This window comes from Leiobunum rupestre, chromosome 1 (genome assembly GCF_980474605.1).
Source record: "Leiobunum rupestre chromosome 1, qqLeiRupe1.1.hap1, whole genome shotgun sequence".
Classification (NCBI taxonomy): Eukaryota; Metazoa; Arthropoda; class Arachnida; order Opiliones; family Sclerosomatidae; genus Leiobunum; species Leiobunum rupestre.
The window spans coordinates 64,573,209-64,591,842 of record NC_143384.1 but is presented as its reverse complement, the minus strand read 5'-3'; the positions used below and the strand labels follow the sequence as shown (position 1 = coordinate 64,591,842).

The 18,634-nt window shown below is 33.6% G+C and overlaps 1 protein-coding gene across 1 annotated transcript in view; it reads right to left on the bottom strand.

Annotated features, from left to right (window-relative positions):
• The window catches only part of LOC149964938 (uncharacterized), a 46,741-nt gene extending 37,649 nt beyond the window's left edge, over nt 1-9,092 (bottom strand). Inside the window, exons 1-2 of the mRNA XM_090180942.1 lie at nt 8,893-9,092; nt 1,225-1,354 (exon numbers count right to left, since the gene is read on the bottom strand). Of these exons, the coding sequence (XP_090037068.1) occupies nt 1,225-1,290 (66 nt within the window). The 5' untranslated portion in view covers nt 1,291-1,354; nt 8,893-9,092. The remainder of the gene's footprint in view (nt 1-1,224; nt 1,355-8,892) is intronic.
• Between the last annotated feature and the right edge of the window lie 9,542 nt (nt 9,093-18,634).

Genomic DNA, 18,634 nt, shown 5'->3' with positions numbered 1-18,634 from the left:
CGGAAACAATGTACCTATTTTCCATAAGTCAATGCCTTTGTGCTTTGGACGTCATTAAGAAAATGACAGGTACTTGGTCCCACCTGAAGAAACAAGAGCTCGTTTTTACTCGTAACTAAGTGGTCGCTATTATCTCGATACACCCATCAATTAACGGTAGACGTCCCCAATAAGTAGAAATCGGAGCAACTGACTAAATCCTTTTTTGCGTCCGCTTCGTGGCGCAACGCGTTTAACCTTACGCAGCAATGGCTTCGTCACTAGAAAGCTCTCACACGGCATAAGCCGTACATTTTCAGGTTTTTTTTTCAGTTGGAACCCAAAATTACGTAAGTGTGAGGTTAATTAAAAGCCGTAGCAAAACACTTCAAAGAAACCTTCATGTGGAACGTGAGTAAAATTCGTGTCAGGTAATTCCTAATAAAAAATCTCGAAAGATAAGATTTTCCAACTCAAGCAAAATTTGGGAGCAAAGTTGAATGCTACCGAATATATTGAGAACTAAATAAGTTTTCCGTGAGTAATTGGATGTCAATGCCACCACCCGTAAAAACACTCGTCCCACTTTCACTAACACTATCCCAAAACAATAAATTCAAATGTATCTAATTCAAATTGAGGAAAAATTAGCTTCTGGCACCAGTGGTGGATTATCCGGGCTCCAAGGCTTAACTATGCCAGGACTCGATCTCGTCATTATCGTCAAGCCATTTCCAAGTCCCTACACCTTAGAAAACTTACTTAGCTTTAAAACATATTCAGTGCATTAGCTACAGTTGCCGACTCCATGCGAAGTTGAAATATAACATATCCTTCACCTCATTTTTGCTGCCTGCCACGTCGTCTGCTAAGAAAACTTTGCTATCAGCCAGCAGCGTGGGAAAAATTAGCTGGATAACCTTTTAATCTAAAAATAATCTGTTCACAACCTTAAAATTTCTAAAACTTGTTTGCTCGTCAGTGATGTTCAGTTTTAGAATATAGGAGTAAATTTTTCGGAATATTTAGCTTTATAAAAAATAGCTTTAAGTGTTGCAAATTGTAATTTAATGATGGCTTTCAATAAAAATAATAAAGTATCTAACCAATTGTCAATATTGGCATGATTTTTAAAATAGCTTTAAAATGCTTCCATTTCAATTCACTAGTACCTTCGACAAAGTACCATTCTAAAATCTGATCGCATTGCCCAATAGCCGAAAAACATAACTATAAGAAACTCACCGGCTGTCGGCATCTTAGGAGGAAATTCTTGTAGAGCAGAAGTTTAAACTGAGCCCAGGCGCCCATCTCGGCGCAAGCGGCTGTTGCTGTTTCTCCACTCGAGCGAAATGTCTTCGACTACGAAGAATACCTAAACGAAAAAATATTTAACAAAGTTAAAGAGGCAGCATTGACAGCAAAACAATATCACAGACTAGAAGTCGCGAACGTTTCCTCGTATGCTAATTAGGGTCTACGTTTACATTAATAATCAAAATAACACTTAAAAAATTACGGTTTGAATTACAGACAGGCGAATATGATCTTGTGATTAAAATTCGTTTTGAAATTTTACTTTCCTTAACAATGTGTAATTATGGGCTGAAGGTACGTTTACAAGTATTTCAACTCCTCGTGAAAAGAGCTAACAATTATTCAGCTCACGTATATTTAATAATTTTAAGCCTTTTTGTGTGCTCTTTTTTTGGTTTAAAACCCACTAGATCTGTTAAAGAATATTAAAATCTAAAATGAATTTTACAAGCAAAATAAATTATTTTATAAATTTTTTTAGGCGTACCATTGTAAAAGCCTAATGACTTTACTCTCGGTATGTATAAATGTAGTGATATGTGCAAAGGGTGTTAAAGACATTCAACAGAGAAGACGCTTAAATAATTTTAAGAGAACTAAAATTAACAGCTAAAAAGTCAATAAAATTCGATTTTATTTAAGCAAATGTAAACTTAAGCAACGCAACAAGAGGTGTAGGAGCGTTCACTTTCGTCAGAATGACTTTCACAATTCCCTGTAAGAGAAAGACGACACCCAAAATTCAAACAACGCAATGATTATTTGGGATTAGAGTTCTTCGAAAATTAGCGACTCAACGCCCCGGATTCCCGAATTTTCCTGCACCGGGAAAAAACCGTCACTTTCACCGTTATTTCTAACCCCAATAAAAGAGGGAGAAAAAGAGAACACATCTTTCAAAACAAAAATATCAATCTGTTGAAGGAGGTGGGCAGATGCGAAACAACATTTGCACCCAAATATTATTCAAGAATGAAAAATCCCAAGAAGAAAAATTACTTTAACCGTTTAACATTTCGCAACAGAGTCTGGGCTGACCGATTTAAATCAATTTAATTTAAATCCTGATGTAAATCAGCTGATTTTTTGAAAAAGTAATGGATTTAAATCACACAAAGTATTTTAATGGAGGAATAAATTTTGGCAAAAAATTGGTTCTTAAAAAAATAAAATGCGTAGAAAATCTGAGAAAACTACAATATTAATTAGAAATTAAATTAAATAAGGATTTCATTCAATTCAAAATTAGCAAACAGATAAAAGTAAAATATAATTACACCGCGAAAAGGTAATTAATTGTATAAAAATCAATAAATTTAAGAAAATAAAAATATTCAATTTAAATCAAAAATAGAGTAATCAAAAAGTGCCAACCCTGACCAGAGTACATTCAGTTTGCAATTCACGACTTCATCATTGTTATTTGAAATATTTGGAAGCTAACTGTCATAGCGTGTACTATTATTATTATCTCTGACGTAATGCGATTTTTTAACGTCTTGAAGTGAAGCTAATTCAAATTATATTTTTATTTCCATTTTAAAAGGAATATTTGCTAGGGTTGTTTTATGAATTAATAAATCAAATTAATAATTTTTTTAAACAATTAAAATGTTTTAAGATTTTGTAGTTTCCATACTAGTATTACTACATCTCTTTGGCTAATTGTTTTATAATTTTATTGTATATGTTTGTAAAATATAATTTAAAATGAATTGAAAAATTCTTAACAATAAAATAACGATTTAAATCTTCCAGATTGAGAGTAGAAGATTCGCAAAGACGGAAACACGTTTGACTGATATCACTCAACGGAAATTTAGATAAATTGAGTGCGCTTGTTAAAGAGCCTTTCCTTTTGGTTTGACCAAGAGGGTTAAGCCACGATTCAAATTTAGTTTCCACAAAATAATATTTTCTTAAGATACTGTTGAAATTTCGAGATTGATTGATAAGTATACTAGAGGGAAAATTTCTTAAATTTCACAATTAGAGAAAAGCGCATTAAAATTGAAAAGGATGTCGCAATCGAAAAGAAACGCGCAGTTTTATCAGAAGTATATGATATTGCTCTTAGGACTTAAGTTTACACGACCACTAATCCCTCAACGGGTGGTTGTCATACTTCCGCCACGGGTGTCCCATCCCTATCCTCAAGTATCCCCATGTTGGCGTGGCCGTAACACATATCTCACACCTGATTAATCAGATGGACGAGCGTACTGAATTGTCCCACCCGTCACAATCGCTCATAACGAGCTTAAAAAAAAGAACTTTCAAACTCAACGCAGAAGGCTGTGTTCCGAGTTTTCACTCACGTCGTCAGTGCTACAGGCTGAGGTTTGAATTTGGCTGCTTTGGTGAAAGTGGTTAGCACTCCGCCGTCCCAATATTGCATTTAATGTCTCAAGATATTCGCTAGCTAGGCTAATATTCAATACCTTAGACCCAAGTCCTTTAGCAACTTTTAGCAACTTTTAAATCAGGTTACATTAGCTGTACATGAAGGTCGAATACTTATCTCTAAGAAATATATTATTATCTTCTGGTTTTACTAAAAGGTCTCCGTAGAAACAGGGAAAAGTAGGATAAAAATAAGAAAACTTTTTTCTTTTGTTTTTAACCGTGCCAATAATTACACTTAATTCTCGCAAATTTCGGCAATTTAATATAATACGTCGCGTTACCAAGACGTAGGGAGTCGGAAATTTAGTATCGCTACTTGAAATTACCGCGTTCCAAATTTCGTCACCAAATTAACCCAGACAACATTCTAAACAAATTGGCTTTTACAAGTTACCATGACGCAACACGCTGCAGGTTTTTAATAAAACTAATTATAACTTAAGTACATTGTTATTCAACAGGCTATAATTTTATATAGAAAACAGAAACGAACTGCAGTTTTGGTAAATACGTAACCATAGATAAAATAACTTCGCATATAGATAGGAAACTTCATGTTGTAGAATTGACGCCAGAATTTAGGCCGACATCTGGTGGCGGCACCCGAATAATATTATTTGGTGAAGTTCGCACTACTCGAAGTCCGTATTAGAACCTTGGTGTAACGCAATCCCAAGGGCTTAAGCGAGCTATATGTATTAACAGTACTTTTTTCTGAACTGAGAGCAAATTTAAAAATAGCACTAAAGAAATAGCATTCAGTAAAGATTTCAAGTTTGTTTTAAACGCTATTTCTGGTATATTTGAAGACATTTACCTTGCAAAATACGTTTATTCCCAAAACTCCGACCTCAAATTACTCAATACGTTCTACGCTCTTGAGAACACAGCCAACTGGCGCAGTCACTAGATGTCAGGGCCCCATTGAAGTTTCCTATCTATATACGGACTTCAAAAACGTGTTGGGTCTAAGTGAAGCTCTAAAGACGCTTTAAACAAGAACTTCAGAATGCTTCTATAGCCAGGTTCACACTTACCTAGTTTTCAAAACCAAGGTGAGAAATCACTTCGTGTTGGTTCGGGAGGCAACTCGTCCAAGTCGGTTCGCTTAGAATCGCTTTCAAAACGTCAAGGCGGGGAAGTAAAATTACTCGTATTTTCAAAAAAAATAAGAATAAAATTCGAAATAATGTCCAATAATAATACTGTATGCATAGTAAACATGATTAACTAATTATTTAGACCTACATCTTAGTATTATCAAAATTCTGGTCATAATTTGAAATGACGTTAAGCCTTGGCTATAAGCGAACCGGAGTGTAGCGATTTTGCACGTTAGAACCAAGAATTGTCGTCGGCGTTCAAAACTGGGTTTTAAGCTCTAGTGTGAGCGAGGCTTATAAAGCGCTGTGGAATCCTAGACGTTCAAGTTGCAACGTCCGTGGCTTAACCTCTCTAGCTTACCGGCAAGGAAGAATCTTCAGTGAAAGTAATCCGTGTTAATAAAATCAACGAAGACGACGATTACTGTCCTGTTACCTTTCCTCTTCGAGATGTTAATGAGTTCAGAAAATATATTCCTTTTCTGGTTGAGAGTCAGCCGCGCGGAAGTCGTACATTTAAACGACAAAAGTAAATTTATACCAATTTGCGCCTTGTTTCAATTAGTAACACACCCAAAAACGATTCAAAAAGGAATTTTTTAGAAATAAAATCTTAATAGGACACCGGAAAAAAATTAATTTATAATTTACCGATTTAAACGGTTCTGTAACCGTTCAAACATAATTAGCCCACCCAAATCGTATCATCTCGGTTAATTTAATGGGGTAAATGTGTCACAAACTACATACCACCAAGAGGGCCCTAGCCCCAGCAAACAATAATTACGGATAACCAAACTATATATTGTGAAAATATCTTCTGATTTGGACAACCTTTTATTATTTTGCAGTCGCACCAGCCCAACTTCAAAATATTAATATTTAAAAGAAAATTGTTGCTTCAGAATACGTTTATCATATGTGACTTTGAAGAGTAGACCATGAAGAATTGAAATATTTTTAATAATAATAGGCTAAGCTAATACCAAAGGCACCACCCAAGTCATCTTGCAACTTTTAATGCCATTAATTCAGATGGCTATGTTGCAATGCGTAAGAGGGTGGTATAAAACCCTTCATACCAAGCGAGCCAACATCTCTACACTAACTATTACCGTTAACCTCAACAAGTTTTTATGGAAAGGTAAAAACAAAGAACTCTGATGAAAACGAAATTAACCAGTGGGGAGAAAACTTGCAAACTCAACGCAGAAGGAGTTGTTTTGTTTTTTCTTACATTGCTACGAAGACAAAGCGCTTACCACTCGGGATGTCAGAGCGTAAAAGACAGACACATATTGATTAGATATAAACCGCCCAGATATTTATGATAAAGTATAATTTAAATTCACTAGATAAGGGCCCAGAAAGTTCATGGTTTTAAGAGTTTACCCTACGACAAAAGAAGTGGGAAAAGTTTTTATCCAATTCCTGGAAATTGCAAAAAAGGCAACCGAAGCTCAATAAATCCTCTACTTACAGGAACGAAATTTCTAAGATCGAATGCCGCCCAATTCTGGGAGGGAACAGAGCGAGAGAATGGAAGCTCAGCGGGAGGTACCGATAAAAACCATACGTTTAAACTCAAACCATCTAGACAGGAAAAACCTCTCGATTTCATTTGCATTAGAAAGACCCACACTGTTATTACTCAACGCAGATTCTTAAAGCGAGTGAAACAGTACTTGCGCTTATGGTTCAAAAAAACTTGGTATTCAAGTAAAAATATCATTACTCGGATTTAAACCTTCAGAATTTTAAGTTTCAGCTTATAACACCTTAAATCGTTCTGATTTAGAACACCTAAAATTCATAAATTTTTTAAAAATTTAAAAAGAATCACGAAGATTATTTAAACTATGTATTACTTTAGTGTTATTTTGAGTACACACAACAAAAAACAATGTTCATTATTGTAAATGATAATAAGTTAAAACCAGTAATATTTACTTTTGCACAAAACCTTTTGTTTATCTCTTACAGTTAGGCGTCAGTTAGGGCGTCAAAATGAGCGTCACAGTCTTAAATAAATAAACACAATTTTCACTTATTGCTTAAAATTGTACAAAAGTGGAGTTTCTCACGAAACTAATTTTTATATATTGTTGAAATTACTTTCGACAATATTTAATTTAAAAGTCAATTAGTTAAAGTGTATTGAAGCTGAATTTACTAGCCATTTGTGATGACATATTCTCACGAACAAATCATTTTATATTGGGCTTCTTCAAAATTCTAAGTTTAATTCGTTTTATTTTAATTTTGGGAATTTTTTATTGGTTAGAATAATTCTATTGCTTAAATAACTTTCCATCATTATTTTCAGTTCTGAAAACCAGCCGGTTTAGTTTTATAAATGAAAAGTTTGTTTTGGCCAAAATTGTTATTTTAATTAACTTCAAGCATTAAAGAAATGATTACACGTAATATGAAATATTTTTTCCGGTGTAAATGTTATATTAAAAGACATGAGATTGTACGTAGATTCGTGTAGTTCGGTCATAAATTACAAATACAAAAAAATCGATTGAAATTGGATTTTTATTTGTTTTAATTGATTTTTATTTTATTGATTTTTTAATGTTTTATGCATTTTATCTTTACAATTTTTTTAATTATTTAAAAAAAACGTTAATATTAACTTAAATTTAATTTAAATTAAATTTAAAAACTAAAATTAATTTAATTAGTTTTAAATTATAATTGCTAGATAATCTTCTTTGGTAGATGCATTGAATCAAAGTAGGTGATTTATATCAATGTTTTTAAATAACTTTATTTAAATCGCTAAATGAAATGAAATTGATTTTAAATAATATTGGAGATCATTCAAAACGGGAGTTTTATTAACAGGGAGCCATAGCCCCTTGGTTAAAATTAGAAAAAAGTTTTAAAAAGCAAACGGAGGCGGAGTTGACCTATAACAGCGCTTGACCGCTATTAAAGAAAAAAATCGTGGCCTTAAGATGAGCAAAAATACTACACTGGAAATATCATAGTAACCCACATCAAGTTTTATTTTTAGATGTTGTACCACCGCATTATACGCAACTTCTTAGCATAGAAATGAATGATAAAAAAAGCCGCCTGTTGATTACCATCAACGGGAAAAAAGAAATGAAGCGGAGAGCTTCGAAAACCAAAGTTTTAAGCCCAGAAAGATCTTACATGCCGCCAATTTCGAGTATATAAAAATCGTTTAAAATACCTTTAATTCTCATGAAAAAAGATCTATTTGGAAGCATTAATAATGGATAGGAAAATAGCGCGAATTTGCATTATAGAAAAAATATCTGATTGTCTTATCGCAACGACAATGGGAAAATTGACGATTTAAATTCCAATTTACGTAATTCATAGTTCACTTTAAATAAAAATAAACACCTTAATCATCCTAATAATAGCAATTTTACATATTATTTTCCAATTGCCAATTCAATTGGTAGATTCAAATTATAAGACGACCTTCAAGTTAGCGGTCACAGTGGCGTAGCTAGGGGAGGGGTACGGGGGGACTTGTGCCTTGTTATGTATTGTTGTATGAACAAAATAATTCAGTGTGTGTGATTCATCCAATGAATTCACATCTTGACTTCGCCATTGCTAATGCATAAACTGTTTTACTATTTTTGGACAATTGCAATTATATTATTAAATACAATTATAAATTATATTTAAAAACAACAGAATGTTGTAGTGAGGTGTACAAAACCCAAAATCCTGAATATCATAAATTACAAATAACTAATCAGAGTCGACTTTATATGAATTTTTAAAACACACAATATAGATTATTTCAAATTTGTCCAAAACTGATAAATATTTCAAAATACAGACCTGAGTTCTTAGAAAAAACCACCATCAGAAATCCACCCCCACCGATGGAAAATAAAAAAATCCAGTATATGTAAAAAGCACCACCTCAAAAACTAGCATTAGCGGCTTAACTAGTTTTTCTTACGCGGTGATAGGAGTAAAAAAAAACCTCAATGTTTTTCGTCAGGCGAATATCATAGCGCCAATTAAATACCCCTAATATTTATTCCATTAAACAAGTTAAAACACGCGCCAATACTAAACATCTTACCCGTTCCCTCGCCTTCGTTCCAGATTTGTAGCTGAGAGAGAGAAAGTTAACGAAATATCGGGTCACAGCAAATTGCGAAAAATTCCCCGAGAATCACTCCAGGCGAAATAATCCACTCGATTTTTAAACGTACCGCGAACTTATTATTTTACAGTTGCATCGACCGTTCTTTTAACGTTGGTATCCATAGCGACGAAACTTCACCAAAATATAAATTAAATCAGTCGCGCAAAGAAAACGTCAATTTCGGAGTAAACAATAAATTAAACTATTAAATATATAATATTTCCAAAAATTTCGCGACGAGCGTGTGGATGATATTCGACTTAAGCGCGTTTCCCTTAAACGCTCTGTGGCATCGAGAAGCACCCGGCTGAGCGTTAATTTCTCAAATGAAAAGTGGGACTGAGAGACGGAGGCAGTGTTTCTTTAGGGAAAGAAACCGACGGTTTTCTATAACATCCTCTCAGGCACCTTAGAGCCACGTCACGTGACGTCCCCAGTGACGCTTTATCAATAGATAGATAAGTTTCCTTTACGCGTATTGAACGGCGCGATTTCTAGGATGTATATCTTGGAACGAAGAAAATAATTTATAAAGGGTTAATTCCTTTGGGCTTTTTGAGATAATTAACCGTTCAAATCCAAGACTTCTTGGGGTGAAAATCTGGGAAGCTTACGCAAATCTCGAGGAAATCCGACGTTTCAACATTTTTTTGCGAAATAATTTATTTTTTGTCTCCGCGAAAAATAGCAATTTTTATTATTTAAATTTAATCGAGTTGGTACCTTGACATCCGGGCAACTATTAACATAATTCAAAAGTGAAAAAAATTGGAAAATAATATTACTTGTTTATAGCACACTAGTTTATACAGCTTTGAGGGCAAAGATAAAATTAATATCATGAATTAATTAGTTTTCTACTTCTTACTTTTTATTATATTAATAATCTTAAATCACTTTAAGTATTCGTATGTTATTTCATTTATTTTAATATTTTAAACAATTTTTGTTATTTAATATTATAAACAATTCGTTGTTGAGGTTAACGGTAATAGTAAGTGTAGGGAGCTGTTAGTCCACGTGGCATGAAGGGCTTGCTACCACCCTCCTACGCATTGCAACACGGCCACTTGAATTAATGGCATTAAAAGTCGCAAGATGACTTAGGTGGTGCCTAGCTGATAATAATTATTATTATTATTATTACCTTGTAAGGAAATTGACTTTAATATACAAGGTTTCTTCTTTACAAAAGCTACTAAACGGAGAAATTTAAAAATTTCATGGTTAATAAATACAACGGGAGACATTAATTTGTCAAATTTCATCGTTTTCTGAAAATATTACCATGATTATCTTGAAATGAAAGATGAATTTCCGGCTTAAATCTGACGCCTTAAACGTCTCCGCTTTCATGACCTTTACCTTAACCTTTGAAATGTTAATTTTCACTTCCCCTTACTATCGATCGTATCCTACAAGTTATGTTTTTATTTTTTAATAGTCAAGATGCCAGAAATGTGAAATCTTGTCCAATTCCCTCTGCTGTACAGAAATTAATTTATCTTTAAATATCACCAAAAAAACCCATTTTTCGAAAACTTACTGAAAATAAATTATCAAAGATTTTGACGTAGCGTACCTACACCTAAATACTTATTTAAATTACATTTACATTTTACGGAAATCTTTGTTCTTATTAAAAAAGGACCCGAAGGCTGCTGTCGGTTGCTACTCAAATATTACATGAAAGTTGTGTTTTAATTGGTACAAATCATAAACTTCCAAGGACAGGCCAGCTCATGCGATTTCTTTTGACAAACTACAGGTTTTTATCGATGTTACTGTGTGATGCAAAATCTTTCAAGAATATATTCAATGCAATACTAGAAATCCATTTAATAAACAAAAGAAATATACATAAATACATTTTCGTACCTAAAATTCAAATTTAAAGAACGCGGACCGATAGGTCTTCGAGGAGGAGTTTTAACATAATTTAGTTCAGTACACAACTTTAGTATTTATCATGACACCATCTACGGAAATATTTCAAAAGCAGATAGTATATCAGATTTGTAGAAACTGGGGAGATCGAAATTATATAATTAGCAATTGCATTTTCCGATAATAAACGGCGGATATAGCAGTGCGTATGTGCTTACCGTATTATTGAAGTTGTGAATTTAATAAATATGATAGTATATAATATAATATACTAATCACTCCGAGACTTTTAAAGCCTTTAATTCTGGTGGCCGGGTGACAATGCGTAGGAGGGTGATGGCAAGCCCTGCATGCCACGAGAGCCAACAGCTCCCAACCCTAACTATTACCGTTAACCTCTACAAGTTAAAAAAGAATGCGGAAACCGAAGAATTCGAGGGAAAACACCTTTAACGAATAGGGAGATAACTTTTAAATTCAATGTAAAAAGAGTGGTTCCGAATTTTCACCCTATAAATTTCGATTCGGGGACATATCTTTGAACGACTTACTTGTACAAAACAAATGAATTGCAAAACACTTTCAAAAAATCAAAATTAATGTCACTGTGCTGATGCCTTTAACTGTCTGAAAGAAGTACGTGCATTGAATGCAAAGCGCGTCGCTTAGAATGTCGAAACGAGTCTTTAGTTGAGACCTGTCTGCAATGTTTCACCGACGATTTAAAAATGCCCCGGGATCCTTCAAAGCCAACCCTGATTATACGACCAAAGACATTTCATAATTATGTGGAATTATCACATAATGGTATCGAGAAAAATATTTGAAATTATCACACGAAAAATATTTTAAATTATCACACGAAATATATTCGACCCACACGACTTTTGAAATTTTTCACTATCCGTATTTACTTAATTCTAGAAAAATTCTAATTCTATGATATTCTACGCTTTACAAATTCAAAAAATTTGCGAGATAGTCGAAGCTATATAAACGTCGTTATCCAATAACATTAGATTCAACAAAGTTTCGAGTCTACACCCTTCAGCTAAATGGAAAATTGGTATATTTTGAACATATTAAACCCTTACCCGTTCAAATCCCTCGAACTACACAATCCCACAACAAAGATTTGATTTCCAAGCGTTATAAATGAAAAAATTAAGCATCGAATAATTAACAATTTAAAAATATTTTTGATTTCGTAAATTAAAATATTTTTTCATTTTTAAAAAATTATGAATAATTTTCCCTTGTTTTTGCGCGAAATCTTGGCAGTTCTTTGGGAGCTTAGTAACGAAAATGTGAGTTAAAATCGACTGTCATAAAATTAGTTAAATAGTTGGGCAACAATTTTTTGTGCAAATAAGGCTACATCAATTTCAACTGTTTCATTAGGCTCTCATATTATTATATAAACTATGTTCACCAACATAATTGGGGAAAATATGTAAGTGAATAAGTACTTTTAAGCTATTAACTTAGTACCAACACGTATTAATGTTTTGAAAGTTGTCGCTTGGCTACGAAGCGTTTTTATTTATGTGGAAATCAGATGTTTTTCAAACAAGCTTAAAGATCAAATCGATGGTTCGTTCAAAGTTTCACTCGCGGTTGTCGAAATGCTCCTTGGAATAAGTATTACGCTAAAAAGGTCTACATAGAACGTATATGTAAAGTAAAAATATCCTAAAATTTTTAAACCCTACTTAGAGAAATCGGCTGTACCCATATCGGTGCATCCCTAGTAATTGATGAACGTAAAGAAAGCGAACATCCCACAATGCATTGTGTGCAGTCGTATGGCGTCGTTGCTAGCTGCCATAGTAATTAGGCCCTTCTTTAAAGTGAAAGTCGCAGTACGTGGAGTTATAGAAGGACCACCAGTTCTTCCTTAAGTTAATAACTAGACGAAAAACTAAAATAAAGCACACTTGAAATTGCACGAAATGTTGGAATTTCGTGCACGAAAATAAAATGTAATAAATGTATATATATTTATTAGACTTTTGTGGGTCAAGAATATTCAGTGAGGAAACGATTTTGGCTCGTTACTCGAACCATGGCCTACTAATTTGGGAAAAATTAGAAAAAGGCAAAGAGGTGCTTGAGGGAATAAGTATAGCCGACATTCACGGCTAGATGTTTCAATTCGATAAAATTGATCTCAGAAACATTGCATAACGATGTCGAGTCAACACGAATTCGAGTCTTTTCGGATTTTACGCAAAAAACATTTTTAACTAGCAATTGTAATCAGGAGTTTTATCACGATTTATGCTTCGAACTAGGAACAAAGTCAGGGTCGACTCTCATTTACAGTGACACCAATTTTACCTTCTCCAGTTACCCTCTATATGGGCAAGTATTTACACCTCGATTTTAGTTAAACAATAAGTGAAGGTTTAAGTTAAAATGGAAAATATGTTGATGTGTCCAGTATAGAAGGATTAAGAATAATATTTATCTCTACGTCCATAATTGTAAATAAGTTGCGAAGGTGAAAAGGTGATTGTCGAAACCCAAGTTGCAATTGGCTAAATTAATTTGTACCAGTTTCTTATTAATCAGTGCCCAGAGGCGGGCAGGTCACGTTTGCCAAATCCCACGGGTCCTCGACCAAATTGTGCTTGGGGGGACGGGCGCTTTATTAAGTTTGGAACCGAGAAGCGAATCAATGGGGGAAGTAAAGATGGAGTTGGTGAAATCGAAATTTGGATGACCTTCTCGTAGTTCACTAATTTTCCATTAGCATCCCATTCTCTTTTATTTTAATCTACTAATTGTTCTACTAGCACTCCCTCCCTGATGCGCCCAGATTCTCAATTTATGTTAGTGCCTTTTGCGTATTTTCCTAATTGCGCCCTCTCCCTTAATATCAGTCAACTTATTACATGAAAAAATAGTAGATGACGTTTCAATTTCTAGAGGTGGGCGCTCACGTGGCAGGGCTGGATTAACCCTTGAGCAAATAAACACTTACTAAGGGCATCAAGGAAAGAGAGCATGGTCCACTGCCAGGTTTACTAGGCCCATATGGTGCAAAACTGCAAATGGTGCAGAAAGTGACACAAATAACGCCCTTGGACCTTAAATAAACTCCTGGGAGCAGCTTAATCAGTGTTAGATAAGGCACTGAATTTTTAAGTGCTTAGGCCCTCTCAAGTTCTTAACCCGGCCCTCCCTCGTGGGCAAAATCCCACGGGGCCGCAACAATTTTTCCTGGGAACCCGGCATCAACTTCTAAACATTCCGATATAACTCCCCCCCCCCCCTCAGCTAGGGTTAAAGAAATGTTGGGCCACGAGGGTACTATGCCCACTTGAATTAAGCGTCACCCATCCGCCTTAATTTGAACGAATACTTTTCATTGTACTCACTTAAAGCGACGGTAGCTAAAAAAAACACTTGTTGTACAGTAAAATGTCTTTGATTTTAAACATTAATGAATCTTCCAAATGGACCACGACGCTGGTAATCTGATTTTTTTAAATAAAACTTTATTTAAAAGTAGAACAAGAGTTTTGCTGTGTTTCGCTTCCCCCTACCTTCCACAGAATAGAAAATATTTGAGAAATCTTGAAAAGAATTTGAAAATAATGAAATCCTAAAATCCGTACCGAGATCACGAAAGAATAACGGCATAGAAGTTTCAAAATAGCAAAAAAACTTTTCTGAATTTCAAAATCACTTTGAGATTAGGATTTTTTTACTTCTCCTAAAACGAGCAGTAGCGATTACTTGAGCAATACCCAAAACCTCCCCCCCCCCGTCAAATATCATAGCAACATAAACCTTAAAATTATGACACTTTTTTCTAAATCTAGAGCCTTTATAAAACTAATCATTCTAAAGTACTAAATTGCAATTCAAACTAAAATAATATTTATTATTGTATAACAGTTTAATATATGATGTAATAGTTGAGTGACTCCCTGTTGATAATAATGCTTACACAACCCACGCGTTTATAGCGTTACGTAATTTGTGTACGGCCCCTCAACACTATATTTCTTAATGTACGACCCCTTCCAGATATCATCCACAGAAAGTGAAGTTTCTTTCATGCTGGTCTCCTTTGTTGAAATTTACTCCGAGTGTGACATAAGTACGCGCAACTATGGAGCTATAAATTTCGTTATATTTACACATATTATTTTTTGATGACCCATCAAATAGGTCGAAACATATCGAAACCCTAGCTAAGCCTAGGTTTAATAAAAAAAATTAATATGTGTAAAAAAACTAAGTCCTATTTTAAATCCTAGTAGGATTTTAAAATAGTAGAATTATTCTACTCTTTTAAAATCTACATATAGTACTGCAAAACCTTAGCAATTTTAAAGTGTGGAATTTAAACAATACTAATTAAATTATAATTTTCAAGGTGTAATAGTTTTAGAAACTCGCCATATGATGAATTTAATTTTTGACCAAAAAGCATTTGAAAAATCAACGGGAGCCTGTTTGAAGCGAATAACTTTACAAGGATATTGAGATGTCTCTTAAGAGATATAACACACTTCTGCTAATATTTAAAAAACGATTTTGTAATGAAGGAACCATTGCAATAATGCAAAAGGTCTTTACTCCCTCCTCGAGATAATTTCATGATCAAGGCTGTGGAGCGTCCAATTTAAATGCGCGGGTACTTCCTCGCTCATAGACCCAACGGCGAAAGATTATCCTTAAGCCCCAAAGAAAACTATCCGATTGTAAAAACGGTATTTAGTATTTAGAGTGCACGTCTATTTTTAACGTTTCTAATGTCAAAGGAAATATCCGGCCTTCACCTTCCCAAAGAGCATTTAATTGAAGAACAATAACAGGAAAAATTGTTTTTAAACGAAACGCGAAGACCAGAGAGAGAGAGAGAGAGAGAGAGAGGTCGAAACCGATACCTAAACAAGACCGTTCCAGGGTATTCGAAGATAGTTTCACCTACTGCTTCTAACTGAATAATATGGAGTTGAGTTTGCAAGTTATATCACCCTGTTATCTGATATTAAAAGCATTAAATGTAGCTACATGACTTGGGCCTAAGGACGGTGGGGCCTTGGGTATTTGTTGAGTGACTTGAGCCTTATAAAAATTAATTATTAGTTAAAATATCTGCATCTACCAGCTTCTTATCTGTTTCTATACAAATTATCAGATAATTATTTTTAAAACAATTGGTTAAGACTTAATTATAACCCTATCTTTAAACATATTTTTTATTTATTAATAAAAATTAAAAAAAGTAAAAAAATAAAAAAGTAAAAACAAATAATAATTTTACAATTTAAAATTAGAACCTTTAATATATCCAGATAAGGCTATCAGATAATAACAGTGAGTGTAGAGAGCTGTTGGCTCTCCTAGCATGAAGGGTTTCTCACCACTCTCCTACGCATTGTAACCTAGCGATCTGTATTAGAGGTCACCCTAACTGATTTTTATTGTAACTGCCCTAACTGATTGTTATTAATATTTGTTATTATAAAAATATAAGTGGAATGAACGTATATACTCTGCTTTGTTATAAAAGTAATAAAAAGAATATCCATCAAGGGTAATACCCAAGGTAAAACCTTAATGTTTAATTCCATGAAGTAGCAGTCTTTTATAAAACTTTTAATTATTGCAAAATAATCACGGAACTTAATTTTAAAATTTATAATTATAAGTAAAACCCTAAGCCCAAGTCAGCTAGCTACTTTCAGTGCCTTTAAATCAGGTGGCGGTACGACTATTTTCTTAAACAGTTAGAAATTAAAACCATTATTTTACCATAACTCTAAAATCAAACTTTTGACTCGCTAAAACTCAATGGGTCTTCATATAAAATCATAACCGACTGTCCTGCCCCCTTGCCGAACAATACTGCCAGAACTTTGATGACAGCTTAAGTTCAGTCGCGGTAGCAGAAAGTCAATATTGGATTTTGATGGCGATTTTATGGAAGCACCTATTCAAACTTGAACGGTGTTCTCTCACTGCTCATTTGAAAGTAGTACCTACCTCATGAATCCTATCCGCATCGAGTTGTGGAAAAATTATCCTACCTATTAAAAATATCGTCGAATATAACCGCGAAAATCTGATCGAAATATTTTTCCTCCAAAAATTCAAGATTCCCAGTCTACCCGGAAAAACGGCTTCTTTTAATAACAACGTACTCTTCGTCTGGAGGGGACGAAATAGAAAGTTAGATGCATTTCTTTATAGTAGCGTATTATTAATAAAATAAAAAATCAAAGCAACGCCCTGGAAAGGTTCTACTTTTACTTCTGAAAGTGCTAAAAATAACTTCCCGCGTTAAGAGCTCGTTTTTATTTCATTTCCAAAAACGGTAAAAAAAGGAGCTTGTCTTTTAAGTCGGTAGTGGCCAACGGTACTTTCAAGTTGTAAAATGGACGCGGGGGGCGGTTGGCCGTACGCTCGCGCACGTTACGGCAAAAAGGGAAAGTAACCACGGCTGGTTTTGCTCCCCCCTCCCGTTGCCGAAGAAGCGATAGTCGTGGACGTTATTGAACCAAAGGCCGTTCACACGGAAAACATTTCTTTTTATAGAAGATTCTCAAAAGAAGAATGAAATCAGCGAGGTTTTTTTTGAAGTAATAAAATCGCTTTTTTCACGAGTTCAATATTCCTCGTACCCATTATTTCTATTTATTTTTAACGCGAGAAATAAGCGTTGAATTTTATTTCCCATTTTTCTTTTTTTTTGGTGAAGTGGAATTTATGGAATCGGGTAAATAGGAAATTGTAATTTTATCGGACGAACTTCGCTCTACCGGCGACCAATATATTTAAATATAAAAATACATTTCTCTACCCTCCATCGCTCCCACCGTTATATTTAACCATATTTTCCCACCTGTTCCAAAATATATATATTATATTATTTTATTATTTCATAAATGGCTTAACAAATTTACGCTTAAAGTTTTTTTTAATAATCCGGTTGTTTTGACCTAAATATTAAAAATCTCTACAAATTGTTTTATTTGTTTATTTAAAATAATGAAATCTGGTTTGGATACGAATATTTTTCAATTAATAGCCAGAATGTGTGTTTCATTTATGAATGAAAATTAGCTTGGTTAGTGCAAACGAAATGTTAAGATAAGCTACTTGTCTAAATGATTATTTCTATAAAAAGTATTAATTTATTTATATAATCAGCTGCACGTGAAGCCAGTGGCTTTTGTATAATAAAATACAGGAATAAATTAAAAATAAAGAAAAATATTAATAATATTAATATAATATTAATTTTTCGGTGTGTTAGGATTAATTAGTTAATCGCAGGTGACATACTTAGTACTATAATAATACTGGATATTTTAAATTTAAGTAAAAATTAGTCATTTGTTTCTGGCACGAAACCCAAATATGCTTTGAGCACTGAATTTAAAAGAGAACCAACCACGCAAAATTTCAACAGAAATAATATAAGATCATCCACAATTTCATATTTCTAAACAATTCAAAATCCTTAAATTCAATTTAGGTTATTTTCAGTAATCAATATGATTAGATATTTCTTAATGCGGATGAAATATTTGAAATAGTTATAAAAATAATGACGAACCAGAACGGTTTTTGATAGTAGCATTTGCGATATTCCACTTAAATAAGAAAATCGAGTTAAAATGTTTTTAAAAAAATTCCCATTGTTCGGTTAATAACGATAGTTGATTTTTATTTAAAAATCACAAAATATGTATAAATAAAGCGATGTGTATTCAGCAGTTCAGAACAAAAATATTTGGTAAAATATTACCATATTAATTATTTT